At 37.4% G+C, this 13,226-nt stretch overlaps 1 protein-coding gene across 1 annotated transcript in view; it reads right to left on the bottom strand.

Moving 5' to 3' along the window:
• Nucleotides 1–7,137, bottom strand: part of LOC126187529 (GTP-binding protein 2) — a 51,210-nt gene extending 44,073 nt beyond the window's left edge. Inside the window, exons 1-4 of the mRNA XM_049928671.1 lie at nt 6,983–7,137; nt 6,074–6,244; nt 1,666–1,890; nt 266–475 (exon numbers count right to left, since the gene is read on the bottom strand). Of these exons, the coding sequence (XP_049784628.1) occupies nt 266–475; nt 1,666–1,890; nt 6,074–6,238 (600 nt within the window). The 5' untranslated portion in view covers nt 6,239–6,244; nt 6,983–7,137. The remainder of the gene's footprint in view (nt 1–265; nt 476–1,665; nt 1,891–6,073; nt 6,245–6,982) is intronic.
• Between the last annotated feature and the right edge of the window lie 6,089 nt (nt 7,138–13,226).

The following is a 13,226-nucleotide window of genomic DNA, read 5'->3' as shown; positions in this document are numbered from 1 at the left end:
GATTTCATTGCGTAAGTCTTTGACAGGCAATGTTGTATTTAATCAAGGTTCAGAGATTATTTTCCCAGTGTTACATACTTCACTTCATGTCTCATGAATGTTTAAAGCAGGATATTGCTTCTATCTGTAAGTACTTTTTCAGATCTTACAGGAAGGTAAATACGATACAATGTGAGAACATATGACAAAATGCAATAATGTATTTGTCAAAAATAAGTAAACAGTAAATTGTGGGTAAGCAAAATAATTGTCTATATTTCCTTACCTGTGAATCAAATCCAAGAATTTCATGTGATATAGATGATGTCCTTCCTGACTGTACTTCGTGGAGATGACGGAACATGTTGAGCCGAGCACAACCTCTGCCATTGTCCAACTGTCCTTGGGTGAGTACTCCAAGCAACGTTGACTTTCCAGCATCTGCACTTCCCATTACAGCTACACGTACCTCAATGTTGTGTTGGTCATCAGGTACCTCAAGTAAAATACAACTGTTTGTCAATCATACAATACGATACAAGATTGACAATGTTTAGTCAAAACTAACACAATCAACATGAAAATATGGAACTACAACAAGCCGGTGATTAAAAATAATGATCTAATTTTAACAATTTATACTAACTGAGAGCCATACACTACAAAACAGGGACTAAGTGCAAAATACTTACAAAAATCATGCTTTTCTTATATTTTGCAATGTTATTATTATTGCCCTATGATCCAGTTATATAATATTCTAAATTACAACACAGTACATATTCCAGGAAAGAAAATGGTACCAATGACCTCAGCAGTTTGGTCTCATAAGACCTTACCACAAAAGAAATTTGTGTTGAGAGAATGGGTATGGCACAGAGTTTTAGAGAAACCCAACTCGATGTTGATCCATCAGCAATTGTGTTTTAACCTCAGTCTGAAACATGATGAGAACTACTCAACTGAAGGCTTTTCATATACAAGTGCCTTGTGTTAATAATAAAAGCAAACATGTTGGTGCCACCAAAATGCTCTTAGAGTATAGATTCTGTGGTTAATTTTCAGTGATGTAACATTTCATGCAGATGATAAATTTAACTGTCATAACACCATAACCTGCATGTATGGGGGGGCTCAGTGGCAGCAGAAGGAGTGTGTGTGTGTGTGTGTGTGTGTGTGTGTGTGTGTGTGTGTGTGCAAGAAGTGAGGGTGTTTTTGAGAGCAACACAATGACTGGAATGAGCTGCAGTTATGGTTTTTGCCACAACTCCATGAATGAGGACTATGGCAATTTCATACTCCAACAGGATTCCCCCCCCCCTTCCTACACATGTAATCACTGGCACAACTATGTATGGCAATTTCTAAATGACGCACTGTATAATTATAGACTGAAAGCATAGTACCCACATTCCAAATCTTTAACCTGTAAGCCCAAAAAATCAGTGGCAGTAACTTTTGTTGGTGGAGAGATCTTACATAATGTGTATGACAAATTTAGTTATTGCCTAGATATTGCCCTTTCAACTGTTAGCGGACATAATGAGTACTTGTAACAACATCGCAAAAAACTTCAGGTGTTTTGGGTATTTTGAAAATTTTTCCTGTTTTGTAGCATATTACCATCAATAAATATAATCAGTTAATTCTTTTTGAAACACTCAGTATTATTAGTATCATTCTTACCTTTCTGACAAGGACCTCTGCTACTTTTCTGCCATTTCCATTCTCATTATCAATCAGTCTCTCTCTCAGTATTGTGGTTGTGGCACCTAACTTGAAAGCCATCTGCTGAAGTGTCTGCAGGCTTGCAGACATTTCATAATCTGACAATCCTGCCAAAACTCCATTATCTTCTACACCAATTTCATAAATGGCTTCACCCTGGCCCTCACGCAGACGCCATTTCATCTTTGAGGAGAAAAGAACATAATTAATTATTTGAGAAACATAATATAAATAAAAAGTACTAGAAACAATTATTATTATTATTATTATTATTATTATTTCAAATATGAGATTTTCATTAAGTTTCATGTCAATGGCAACTGATCAACCTTACTTAATTTGTTACACTGATGTAAAGTGAATGACTTCCTCTCCTGATCTAATTCTAAACATAGCACATTAAAGACTGCAAGGGAGAGAAATTATTTATTGTGGACATATCTGAAGAACTGTAATCAAATTTATTTTCTCCACTGTACTATTCCATCTTCTACAGGTACAACCAAGTCACTTACTATATGAAAAATTCTGAAATCTACATGAAGCAAGACTGTATCACTAAGGATCAGCAGCACCACACAATTAATTACTTTCATAAATTTGAAAAATCTGTCTTTACTCAGAATGTAAATGATGAAGTGACAGCCCTTGGGTAACTTTCCAACTGCGAACATAATATTCTTTTATTGGAAGCTACAGGGAAAACCACAGAGAAAAACAGTTTATAAATGTGAATAAACCAATAAAAGAAAAAAACAAAAGGTTAAAATGCACATGAAAAGTCCACAACAATGATGGAATACAACACGGTTGTCAAGTACTAGTTTTCATTTAATTCATGTACAACTTCTAACAGATGAACCTGCACAATGACAAATGTTTTTGAATTGTGACTGTGACCTCTCCTAAACAGTTATTTCAAGGCAACATAAGAATGTTCACACACATTGATAAGGTTTTAAAGGGAAGGGAGGGAGGTTAAAGAGTTCAGCAACTCAATGACATTGAATTCATTAGAAACGCAGGACCTTCCTGCTTCCAGGCAGATATGATTGCAGTGCTCTAACCATTGTGCTGCCCGCCATGGGATGTATGTATTCACCATCTAAAATATTTCTACTAGAAAAAGGTGTTTCCTTGTTAACAGTTTTGAGTGTCCATCCGTGTAACAGCTGCAAAATACATAGTAAAATTCCCACTTACTAGGTGACAGGACTCACAGAGACAAAAAGATATATACAGGGAGAGTCAAAAATTACTTTACAACTTTGGAATGGTATAGAAATTTATTGAGATATCTTACAGAATCAGTAGACGTGTCATTTTGTAGCAAACAACCTCAAGTTTCCCATAAAAGTGTCGTGTCATTTTGGTTCGATGCAACTACCATTTGTGATGCAACATACATCCCGGTGGTAATCAATTTTCTCCCACACTCATTGCAGCAAATCAGGCATAACTTGTGTAACAGCAGCATAGATTCAATTTTTCAGGTCAGGTAAATTGTTTAGTAGGAGAATACACACGGTTTTTAACAAAACCTAAGAGAAAGAAATCCACTGGTGTCAAGTCTGAGGAGCAAAGTGGCCATGCAATTGGCCCTTCATGGCCAATACACTGACCTGTGAAGCAGTTTATCGAGGAACCCTTGAACTTTCGTGAGGAAATGAGGTCATGGACTGTCTTGCTGGTAGTAAACCACCCTGTCTTGGTCATCTTCATCAACCTGTGGAATTAAAAAGTTTTCGAGCTCTCCCCAACCTGTTCAATATAACAATCAACATGCGGGTGACCTGTTGATTTACCATGCCACTGTGAACAACTCGTCTCAACAAAGTTCTTGTGTCAAGAGTAAATTGTAGGCCTGCTTGGAGATTTTTTAGCATATTCAATGTGAAACTTACGCCAAACAGTTGTTGCAGATGTTTCATGAAACCAAAACACACAGCAAGCATGCTCTGCACCAGTGGAAGTAGTCATTTTAACTGACCACTATGCTGGCACTCCTGGTGGCGGAATGGGGTACTAATGCAATATGTGGATCAATCTTGAGGATGTTTGCTATAAAATGACACACCTACCGACTCTGTAGGTCATTAATAAATTTCTGTATCATTCTAAAATTGTATCGTTTTTGAATCACCCTGTATAAGGCTTTCAGAAGCAGGAGAATGAAAGAAAGGAAGACTTGTGTTTAGCATCATGTTGTTGATGAGGTCAGCAGATCGAGAAGAAGGTTGGCCAAGGAAAGTAATCAGCATTTTGCTTTTCACTGAAATCAGCCCAAAATATGCCTTGAAGATTTATAAAAATCATGAGAAACCTAAATCTGCATCACCAGAGGACATTCTTTCAAATTATTGTAGAGATAAGATCTTTCTCTAACTGTGGCATAAGACTGCCCACACCATCTACATATAATTTGTAATTGTGTTGGATTTTGTTCTGTGATACCTAACACATACTTATTTTCTGATTAAAAAAGGTAAACCTGTCCACAACCCACCGATGGATTTGAACACTACAAGAGTTTTACTAAGAACAGTTTTGCTGGAAGAGGAATGCACGTGACTCCTCAACTTAAGCACTAATTTGCCCAGCCAGTTATAGTGGAACAGTTTAACACAGCCTCCGAGTCACTGTACTACTTGGCATTTTTCAAATAAAAAAAAAGTGACAAAAAATTCTTGCACTGACTGGGTACTGAAACCTAGACCTTGAGTTTTGTACAGTTTGACACTTACCCAAAGAGCAACTAAGTCACAGCATTTTTTGATGACAAATGTAGTATTACTTTCAGAAAAAGCACTTTTGCAAGAACAATCTGCAAATCTACACGTACGTGTACCTGCTTCTCTGTATGGTATATTAAGTCTAGGAGTACACACACACAGTGTCAATGTCCATGTGCTCTTTTTCATCAAATGACCAACACATTCACTTCCACATCCTCTGTAGATAATAAGAAGGAGCACACTAATCACAACCTCCAATTCAACTTCCAGTTAATCAGTATGTGCTAATTAGTTATACTCCTGCCAAATAGCTGCCTCATTTCTTGACAATGGGCGGGCTCCAACTGTTTGTCAGCTCTAGCAGTGGTACTAGAGATAACTGGAGGCAGTCTACTACTTGGAACTAAAAGTTATTCTCCAGTTAATCAGACCCACTAACCAAGTCTACTTATAGAAGCAGAGCCTCCTTCAACTACAACAGGAGGAGGGTGTGGAAAATTAATAACGCATTGTGCAGTAAATTCATTCATGGTGCTAGAAGGAGGAGGGCACAGAAGGAATGAACATGAAGAAAACAACAATAAATGTGTGGGCATCACATATTGGCAAGAATTTAGTGAAATGAAATGATTTCTGATTTGGCTGCAATTAGGCAATGAAATAATTTCAATGGCGACAGGAGAAAATTTGTGCCGGACTGGGATTCAAACCCAGATTTACTGCTTCTTGCGAATGTACGCCTTGATTACCTCAGCCATCCGGACACAACCCCCATCCAACCCAAATTCCCATTTAGTCCCACACTACTGACGTAAAAGGATTCCGAGTTTGAATACTGGAATGTCTCACACAAGAGCTTTCTCTTATTCCATGCAGCAGGAAATTGAAGAAAACTTATAGCTCTAAGAAGAGTAACAGAGACATCAAATTTGAATGCTTTAGAATAGATATTAACTTTGCTCAAATATAAGGAAAATGGAAATTCATTCATAAACCACTCATCCTGCGCACAAGCAACACAGATAATGAACACACGCAGTGTAGCACCATACAATGACAAAGCAGGCAGTAACCATTTTTTTCAAAAGACATGCTCACGTTGACCGATATGCCTCACTATACAAACAAGCTTGTATGCACGAGAGGACATTTAAGTGCTCTTATACAGCCTGAGCTGCATTAACAGAATAATCTACATTACCGTCGCTGCTAGGTACAGGAGAAAAATTAATTGGACTTCATGGTTTTATTACTAAAGCTGTCTGCAGGTCATTCGTGTACTAAGGGGCTGAGAATTTGCAATGTTGTAACTGATTTTCTGTCATAGTTGCAGATCGTGTACTTCAAATTGTTTTGCAAGCACTTTTCAAGATACAACTACCTTATGGAAAGAAGTCTCACCTGTATGAAGACACCTTAACCTAATGCCGTTTAAAGAGATCATCCCCAGCATTCTTCTCAGAAGACTAATAGTATATTTCTCTTTGCATAAGAAATAAATAGATGATGAATTTCTACAAACAATGTCATTGTCTACTTTCCATTTTGAATATTTTCATGGACTACACTGAATTTATTTTCTTTTCCCAAGTGTCCGCAGTTTATATATGTGATAACCAGCTACATCTTACCTGTGTAACAAGATGTTCAAAGCGCTGCTTAGATGGGCTGACTAACTTCAGCTTATATTCCACATTCCCCACCTGTGGCTCTGGTGGGAGCTGGTCTGTGAAGGTCTCACCACCATCTCCCAACTCATCAGAGTTCGCTGGGTCGAAGAGTCCGAGGAAGTCCATTGGTGCCTGTAAAAAGAAAGTTTCTGCTTTAGAAATCTTAAGGGTAAAAGTTGACCAAAACTGTTGTTTTTGCACAATGAAAGTAGTTAAGAAATGTTTGATGTCATAAACAAGTGATGGATCTGGGGGGGGGGGGGGGGGGGGAGAGGGGGGAAAAAAAAAAAAAAAAAAAAAAAAAAAAAAAGGATATTGATATGGTATGCTGCTGTTCAGCATAGTTTTCCAAATCTTCACTACAAAAAATTCCTTTATTGAAAAAACATTGAGTTTGATATGGTCTTTTATCTTTATAAGAAACAGTGAAAGGGAGAAGAAAAAAATCTGGCAACTGGTATGCCATAATTGCAGTCCAGCACACAGAGTGAAAGTTACCAGCTGCCGGCTTCATTGTGTAACATGCAACTGTACTGAATGACCTACTTGTTCAATGGGTGGAAGAGTGAAACTTTCTTTACATCTGACATGATTCTATTTGATATGTGCATTGCGATTTGTAACAAAATGAATAATAGTGAATGGCTCCTTTGACAGAAACATAGCTATATGCCTGCTTTTGACAAATATATCAAATATAGCACACCCAGGAGAGTCAGTAATGCAATGTTAACACATTACATTTACTTATTCTAGAAATGAATTACAATGAAGCACTACAATTAAAAGTGCAGGAAAAAATTAGTTAATATGTATGGCTACCACACACAGAACTGACAAGTTCCTTCTTAACATTTTTTATAGACTTACTATTTGAAGATTTAAAAGAAGAAAACAAGCAAATATTAATCTGTAGAAATTGATGTATAACAGCCTACAAAATATTGACCTCCTTTAAGTGGCAATGTCATAGTGACACTACTGTCCCTGAAGCTACATGTTGAAAAACAAAGTGGCAGCTGAAGCCAAGAACCTGTGATGCCTCAGGCCTTCTGGCACAGTGCCTGTTTACGTTCAGCGCATTTTCAGCTTAAAAATAGAACATCAGCACAGCTACACAGAGAAAATATAGTTTCACTCTTTGATTACCAAACAGAATTAGCCTTGACCACTGAAAATTTGAACTATGGCTAAAAGAACAAGTCCCTAACAAATTAAAATAAAAGCTTCACGTGAACAAGGACATTAATTAGTCTGAAGGAACACACTTGAAAAGTCAACACGCTTGAAAAGTAACCTTACAATCAATCTGATACGGTAGCTAAAATATTGTTATCATTTGGGTTTAGCAGACTGAACTCTTATTTTAAATATATAGTTCTTATTTATTTAAAAAAAATATATACTCACAAACTAGTTACTGAAGTTTGCCAATTGTTTTCCAAAAAGAGTAAAATACATTTTACGAAATTGCTTTAATATCAGAAGAGTGGTGAGCGGTGATAATCCTAACTACAAAAGCAAGTAGTGCTTTAAGACTGTGTGATGCAATGTATTTGTGGAAGAGTGGGGATGTTTTCTTAGTAATAACAGTTTTAACTGCCCCTCTTTGTTAATATTAACTTTTTATTTTACCAAGATTACTGGCATCAAAAAACTGTCCCTATATTTCCATGAATCATAGGAATTATCATATTGATAAAGACATACACAACAGTCATGTTAAAATTTAAAAAGGTAATGTTAACTGCTGCCTGCCTACTTTATGATATTTTGAGGTCCTCTGTGGGTACTTTCATAGAATTCAAAGGCTTCACAAAACTGAAACCAAAACAATACTACATTTTGATGTATTTATATGACATCTGCAGCAGTACCACATTTTTTATCAGTTCTTTGACCAAGCAGGTTCTTAATATGCATCTTAAAATATTTTCTTTCTAATAGGTATTTTCTTGAAACAGATCATCTTTGAGTATCAAAGACAACTTTTCGTGCTACTACAATTATTACACAATTTGTATCTCTTTATGATAAGAGAATGGAGTAGATGAGATATTTTAATTAGACGGTGATTTTCAGTACACTTAGTCATTTTCATCTGGACTACAGAAATATTTACTCCAGATAAACTTGCAATCATGTCAGTGAAAGTTTCAGCTACAATGCTGTGAAAATTTCGACTAATGTTATGTATTGAACATTGTACGCCCCCCCCCCCCCCCCCTCCCACACCTTCACCTGAAATTTTTTTGTGGTGACAGACTCAGCTAGGTTAGAAGGTGATGAGTAGGTGAAGCCAACGAATGTGAAAGCGGAATATTGGAGTGTGGTAAACATTTGACTGGCTGCAAGGCCTATTATTTATGTCCATGCCATATCGAAAAATGCAAAGAGGGTCCAATGTGTAACTTTTACCAAAATCTCTGCCAACATTTCAAATGCAGAGCATCAACTTGATTTCATAAGAAATGTGAAATAAGTAAAAAAGTTAAATACAATTTAGTTCACTTATTGCCCTAGTAATTGCTAAAAAAAAAAAAAAATAAAAAAAAAAAAACCAATCCATACCAAGTCAGGACCAATGACCGTAGCAGTCTGGTCCCTTTAATCCCCCAAACCAACCAACCAACCGTACCAAGTCAGAAACAGAGAGATACCCAGCCAGGGCAACGAAAGCAAGGATTGAGTGTAACATTTGTCAATTATAAATTCTAATTCCAAATAAATGGAACTGAGTCCTATTTGTTGCAGTACAGTGTATGCAACATTAGTTACTTCTGAGTGACACACTCCCTTGTATCTACACAGTCATCTGAACTCTGGAAGTTACTGGTTAGAAAACAGTTGAGTCTATTAGCTGCCAAAAATATTAACATTTTCCATTGAAGGTAATGTTTTACAGTGGTAGCTTCTCAAATTTTGTGTCCAGTTTCCGATGATCAAAATCAGCTTCCAGAAGTTATGGTTTCTTCATGTGACTTCTGTATTAATTGTTATATGTGATAGTTTTCTATTTTATGTACCTTTCTCTAGTTTGTGCTGGCACCAATGAAATATAAAATTATTAAACAGTTTTTTAAGAGCTATGTTGGTACTCTATAAAAAAGTCTTGCAAGTGACGAGGACAAAAAAAGGATGTGATAGGGGGAGGTGAGGATGCCGAAAATACTCAAAAATACAATAAATAGTTTTCTTCTAATACAAATGGCAATGGCATTCATATTTAGTTTGTTATCTAATTAGATCGAACCCAGGAAAATGACTGGATAAGAGAAAGTGAGTGTGTTAGAAGAATGCTAAAAAACGTAGGGAGACAGTTGCAACATTATTTCAATTTTTCTTTAGTTATCCGACTCATTAACTGCATTTCGCACTTAAATATGTCGAAAGTTTTACATTAAAATAGTAGTGGCTGGATAATGTCTAACAAGTGAATTTCCTGCGTTATATTATGTTCAAGCGAAACCTTTGTCAAGAGGTAACATACACGTACAATACTATGATGAAACAAGTTTTTACAACTTTTATTATCATGTACGAGATGGTTTGCAACGTCCGTACACTTACGGATGTTGGTGATACGCTACTCCCAGTTTTTGTAATTAAGACGTAAACTAAAGTTTCTGAGTAAAAGGATATGCATCGATAACATTCTTGAAAGTTTAAGGTGAACTGTTGCTTATCAAAATGATGTGGTAAAGGGGCATTTCGTAAATTCTTAATCACCAACTGGCAAGCGCACAAACTGACAGTTCACAGCTTGTTTACAAACAAAGACAACAATACAATCAAGAACCAAAACAGAAAGCCACAAAAGCACGATGAGAATATAGTTAATGTATAACTATTTCGCCGGCAAAAAGGTTGCAGAATTACTTACCGTCCAACACAATTACACAAAAACCGAGATATATCAACATATCCTCTCTCCTGCTGCCATTTTCACTCTCTCTTCCCCCTCCAGTTTTATTTTTGCTGGTTGCTACGGACGAGCAATGCTGCCAACGTGGATGCCGTTTTAATTGCGTCGTCAAGGTAATATATATCTTAATTAACTGAATCTACAATGCGAAAAGTGTAGCCTTAACTCCGTGCCTTACATTAATATTGAACAGAGACTACATAAAAAGACGTTGTTGAGCTGTTTCTCCTTGTTTTCCATTTAGTTTGCTCCAGTGTGATAAGTATTCACTGTTGGCAAAAGATATATCCTGTAAGGCGGGAGTAAGTTGTGCCATGAATAACTCAAATTACATCAGTCAGCGAATTATTGCACTTGCAAAGGAAATCGAGTGACTGTCGCTCTAATTCGACATTAAAAGGAAAGATTAAACACGTTCATGATTTGAAGGGCTTCCTTCGTAATCTCATTAACCTGCATTCAATGTCCACCGACAAATAAACAGTTAACTAATCTTTCTTTCAGGATGGCACAACGAAAGACGCAGCTATTGAATAAAGCACGCTGCTAGTTGAAATGATAGTCGTTTTCATAATTGGATATCGTTTTACTGAGCTGCAGATGTTAGAACATGATACTCAGATTTGTAATATGCATGGTTTCATTAACGATAATAGTTTTCTGTACACGAAACTGTATACGATTTTATGTTACTACACGAAATCTGGCGAAGGTCACGCAAAACAATTGTATCTCAAGGGCAACAGTTCAACGTATTATTGGGTACACATTGTTGAATATAATTGGAGTAACCGGCCTCTGAAGATCATGCGACAGTGAAGAAGTGACAGAATTATATTTCATGAAAATAACTGATGATATCTGCATCTAATGACTGATATAAAACGACATTAGAAAAAGGGTTACCAATGAGAAAGAATGCTGTTTAAATCAGAATGCAAAAACCTTACCCATGGAATCATTAATCAATCATTATAATGTCACGGAATTCACTTTTAATGACGAACGCAACGTTATTTTATTGATTGCGTAACGGAATACGGAGTTACTTTCCCACTACTTGATAAAACAGTTTCATTATTTTTTCTCGTCTCTCTTCCCGTGTTAATTTCTTATTATATTTCACTTCAGATTTTTGTTTGACAGAAATGCTCAAAAGTGTTTTAACCCAAAAAATCGAAGATACGGTCTGGAAGCCACTGCTCTATAATCAGAATGATCACGGAATCTGTTATCTGAATATAGCCTTGAATGTCAGAAAAATATTGGATGTGAAGATGAAGCACAATGTGTGTGTTCTGTTTTGTATCTTTGTCAATTTAATATTTTTAATCGGATACTTACCACCGCTCTAACCAGTATTATTAGTAGTCAGAAGATGATATGATATAGCTTACCTACTGCACAGCTAGTAGCTTGTTTCACATATCTCAGATCGCATGAAGTATGTTACAGTGTGACTGGAGCAGCGTGATTTATTCACAGACATTCGCTATTTATTTGTTGTTTCCTGCACCAATTGCCTGAAGCTCCCGGACTTTAGAGGCACAACTAGTTGCGAAGACTCTGTATGGACAACTCTTTCTCCATATTTCCTTCACATAACAGCGAAACAGCGTGTAAGAGTTTCTAAACATGCGAAGCGTTAATTCTTGGAGGCTCTGTTTAATTTATAACTTGTATTTCATAGCTAACGACTTCTTCGAGACGGGTTATGTGTTTCTCATTGTTATCTGCTACGATATGGTTTCTTTATATCAAAGCACGAAATCCGCAAAAAAGAGCTTTTCTCATTAACATTAAACACGACAGTGACAAAAATCATGGAACTCCAAAGACGGTGTCCTTTTCTAAACCGAAAGAAATGAATCAGTTACGACACCATTACAGAAGCAGCCAAGCTTAAAAATAATGGTTCTGAGAAACCATGCAAATGCCGTATCATTACTGCATCCAAGCCTACTGCTTGGCGTCAAATCCCGATCACTGCGGGATTCCATTTTTTCCCCTTGCACACAACATTGCCAGAGATGAAAAGAAGCATTAACGATTAGAGGAAGTCATAGGAACATGTTGAGATTGTGTCGGTTGAGCGAATGTTAAAGTAAAAATTCCGTCAACAAATAATTACGATAGCAAGACAACATTTTGATTCGAATACTAAGATGATATTGTTACTCTGGTCATCAGGGAGAGGGGAATGACAGAGGAATGGAAGAAATACGCGGAACAGAAGATTTTTATCCGCAAAATACATTACCACCCAGGTCATGGGACTTCCATACTGCTCAAGTATGGGATTACCAGATAGTCGGCAATCGTCTGGATTCCCCAACTTTTCATACGATGTCCAGACTCCAGTTAAATATCAAGTCTCCCGACGAACAGCTTCTCGTAAAGTTCTGTACAAAAGAATAATTTGAATTTGCTGTGCGCTTTTATTTTAATTCGCTTCATCGCCGAATGGAACTCCTTCCTTCCAGGAATGCGGAGACATGGCTTAGCCACAGCCTGGGGGATGTTTCCAGAAGGTAGGAGACGAGGTACTGGTGGAATTAAAGCTGTGAGGATGGCTCAGGAGTCGTGCTAGGGTAGCTCAGTTGGTATTGGACCTCCATCAACGGACCGAATTTGTTAACGTCTATCAGGCATCACGAATTCCGTATATAGCGCAAACACTACCGATGCCAAAACACATAGCTCGGAGCATCATGGCGGCATTAGATTCCTTTGTCAGCGCTGGAATGATATTAAGGTTTGATACGGCTCCCTCACTCTTCCTAAAGGACGAGGCGGTCTTGGCCTTGTCAGTGTTCATGATTGAGCAGTGTCTCTATACGTTACTATGCACCTCAAGCTTTGGCGAAGATTCCCGACCAGCTTACTGATGGAGGCTGTCGATACCATATTCCCCTGACCTTCGGGTGGCGCTTACCCTTTTCCTACTTTATGAGGTTTTATCTGGTGTGTAGCTACCTATGGGACGTTTTCCCCGTCTCTCGCTTACCAACGGCTAGCGACATCTACCGCACACTAATACGCCGTCGGTCGTCTAATATCATCGAACTGACATGTCAAAAAAAGGTTCAAATGGTTCTGAGCACTGTGGGACTTAACTGCTGAGGTCATCAGTCCCCTAGAACTTAGAACTACTTAAACCTAACTAACGTAAGGACATCACACACATCC

Source organism: Schistocerca cancellata, chromosome 5 (genome assembly GCF_023864275.1).
Source record: "Schistocerca cancellata isolate TAMUIC-IGC-003103 chromosome 5, iqSchCanc2.1, whole genome shotgun sequence".
NCBI lineage: Eukaryota > Metazoa > Arthropoda > Insecta > Orthoptera > Acrididae > Schistocerca > Schistocerca cancellata.
This window is presented reverse-complemented; position numbering and strand designations above follow the sequence as displayed.